This window comes from Aureococcus anophagefferens (genome assembly GCF_000186865.1).
Source record: "Aureococcus anophagefferens unplaced genomic scaffold AURANscaffold_55, whole genome shotgun sequence".
Classification (NCBI taxonomy): domain Eukaryota; class Pelagophyceae; order Pelagomonadales; family Pelagomonadaceae; genus Aureococcus; species Aureococcus anophagefferens.
The window spans coordinates 87,229-90,018 of NW_008705608.1; the positions used below are offsets into that span (position 1 = coordinate 87,229).

Genomic DNA, 2,790 nt, shown 5'->3' on the forward strand with positions numbered 1-2,790 from the left:
GTTATGGCCGTTCTCGTCTCCCGGGCTGCCCCGACGCGAACTAAGTTGCTCGCCTTCGACCGATGGTCTTTCCCGAGCGACTCGCAGCCGGGCCCAAGGCGCGACATGGTCCACAGACCGAGCGCCGCGCCAAGTCTTGGAACCGCTGCATCGCGCGTCCGAGCCCGGAGCGAGGCAAAGCCGTGACGTCAAAACTTCACGGCTTCGCTGCTCTTTGAGCTGGTTAACTTTAGCTTAGCCGGCAGTGCCGCGGCGCCTGGCGCGGTGGCTGTCGGCGTCGTCGCCGGCGTCGGACGGCGTCGTCGCACGCAGCGACGCATGCGCCGCGCCGAAACGGACGAGCACACACCGACTGCCCAAAGAGAGAGAGAATCGCGGTGCGGGATTTACCGAGAGGGGAAGAGCCGCGCGATCGGGGCTCGCGCCGGCCGGCGCCGGCGCTTCGGGGGACGTGTTTTTTTCTCGCTGGAGCGAAGCAGCACTTGCACCGCGCCTATTGGAGCGTGAGCTTGCCCGTCTCGAGGTCGACGGAGAAGCCCGACGACATGTCGTCGGCGTCGCCGACGTCGGCCTCCGCGAGCACGTCCTTCCAGTTGAAGGAGTCCTTGTTCTCCCAGATGTCGTCTCCCGGGTCCATGCGGCGCGGCTTGCGCTGGCCGCCGCCCGCGGCGTCGGGGTTCCGCGCGCGGCGCGCGGCGGCGGACTCGCCGCCCGCGTCGTCGCGGCCCGGCCGCGGCGGCGCCGTGGGGTCGCGGTACGTGTTCATGGCGAGGCCCAGCGTGGCCTTGTCGAGGTCGACGTCGATGATGCGCACCTTGACCTCGTCGCCGACGGAGAGCTCGGCCTGGAGGTCCTCGACGCGGCTGTCGGAGACGCGCGAGATGTGCACGAGGCCGTCGACGCCCGGGGCGATGTTCACGAAGGCGCCCCACTCGAGGACCGTGCGCACGGTGCCGGAGATGAACTCGGCGGGGTCCGCGTCCTGGTACTTGCGGAGCTCCTCGGCGCCCGCCTTCTTCTGGCGCCCGCCGCCGCCGCGCTTCTTCGGGGGCGCCTCGGCGCCCTCGGGCTTCATGGAGAGCGACAGCTGCTTCTTGCCGCTGTCGATCTTGAGGATGCGCACCGTGACGTCGTCGCCCTCCTTGACGACGGACGCGACGTCGTCGACGTAGCTCGCCGAGAGCTCCGAGATGTGCACGAGGCCGTCGGACTGGGCGCCGATGTCGACGAACGCGCCGTAAGCGGCGAGGCCCGTGATTTTACCAGCGTACTCGTTGCCCTCGACGAGGTCAGCGAGCGGCGTCGCCTTGGACTTGTCCGCGCGCTTCGGCTTCTCCTCGGCGACCTCCGCGACGACGGGCTCGGCGGCGACGCCCTCTTCGGCGCGGAGGACATGCGCGCGCACGGGCGCCGTCCGTGCGACGAACGCGGTGGCCGTGGTGGCCGCTAAGGCAATGATGGCGTGCTTCATGAGTCCCATTGCGCTCTTCGCCGCCTCGTCGTACGACACACAGCTTCAACAGCCCTGGCGGGGTTGATGCGCGAGGGCTTGCGCGCGCGCTGTTGAGCAGGCAAGCGCGCGAGCTCCGAGCCTACTCCGCGAGGCGTTCCGCGGGCTCCGGCTGGAGTGCGCAAGTGTCCTCCAATATCTCGAGCAGCGCCCCCAGTAGCCCTGACGATCCAGCCGGCGCCGTGCTTGGCCGCGAGCTCCTTCGTGCGCGCGCGGCTCGAGGGGCTGCGGAGCGACATTGATGATCTTGGGGTGGTCCATGATGGCGCGGCATACCTTACACGACTTCATGTGGGTGCCGTCCACGCACCATTCCCCTCCCACGACCCTCGACTCGTATACCACGCTGTAGCCGCCGGACCTGTGGTAGAGCCTTACCGTAGAGGGCCACCACCGCGCACGTGACGAGCGCAGGGAAGTGGGCTATGATACTCGAGGCAGGATGTCTAAGAACTTCGGAAGGTGGTCCAGGACCTGCACTTGATCCTGGTTGCGCAGGGAAAGCAAAATTTGTTCGAAAAAGCCGACGATGCTATTACCTACGGCTGTGTTGGCGCCTTCGTTATTCCTGGTAAGGACCAGCTTAAACGAAGCAGCCCCAGCCGGGTCCAAGAACCGCCGCCACCGGCGGCAGGCATGCGCAGGAAAGCTCGAAGAAGTCGCGCCGTGAAGAGCCCAGGCCGAAGGTGCATCGGATCCGGACATCGCCAGCCGAGCTCTACTTTGCGAGTCGACCGAGAGCGTCGCCTGTCGACGCCCGTCAGCGCCTTCGCAGCGCACGAACCCGAGGAAAACACACACGCACGGCACGCCACCATGGTTAAGAAAGCCATCAAAGGCAAGAAGGTCGATCTCAGTAATCTCGTGGCGAACAACAAGAGCCACATCCCCGACCGCCCGGTGGAGCGCGCCGAGGGCGAGTCCGGCTTCTTCCGCCGCGACTACCAGGACCGCGACCGCCCGACGTACCGCAGCGAGGGCGACGACAACTGGCGCGGCGGCGGCGGCGGCGGCGGCGGCGGCTTCGGCGGCGGCGGCGGCGGCGGCTTCGGCGGCGGCGGCGGCGGCGGCTTCGGCGGCGGCGGCGGCGGCGGCTTCGGCGGCGGCGGCGGCGGCGGCTACGGCGACCGCGGCGGCGACCGCGGCGGCTTCGGCGGCGACCGCGGCGGCGGCTTCGGCGGCGGCGGCGGCGGCTTCGGCGACCGGGGCGGCGGCGACCGCGGCGGCTTCGGCGGCGGCGGCGGCTACGGCGACCGCGGCGGCGGCGGCGGCTACGGCGG

General features: G+C 69.6%; 1 protein-coding gene across 1 annotated transcript; it reads right to left on the reverse strand.

The window, feature by feature from the left end:
- Positions 1–373: 373 nt before the first annotated feature.
- Positions 374–1,501, reverse strand: AURANDRAFT_72706 (hypothetical protein; the record flags this gene model as incomplete). Its single annotated transcript, XM_009043486.1, has 1 exon — positions 374–1,501. One exon carries the CDS (start codon positions 1,478–1,480, stop codon positions 494–496), a length of 987 nt encoding a protein of 328 aa, XP_009041734.1.
- Positions 1,502–2,790: the final 1,289 nt, after the last annotated feature.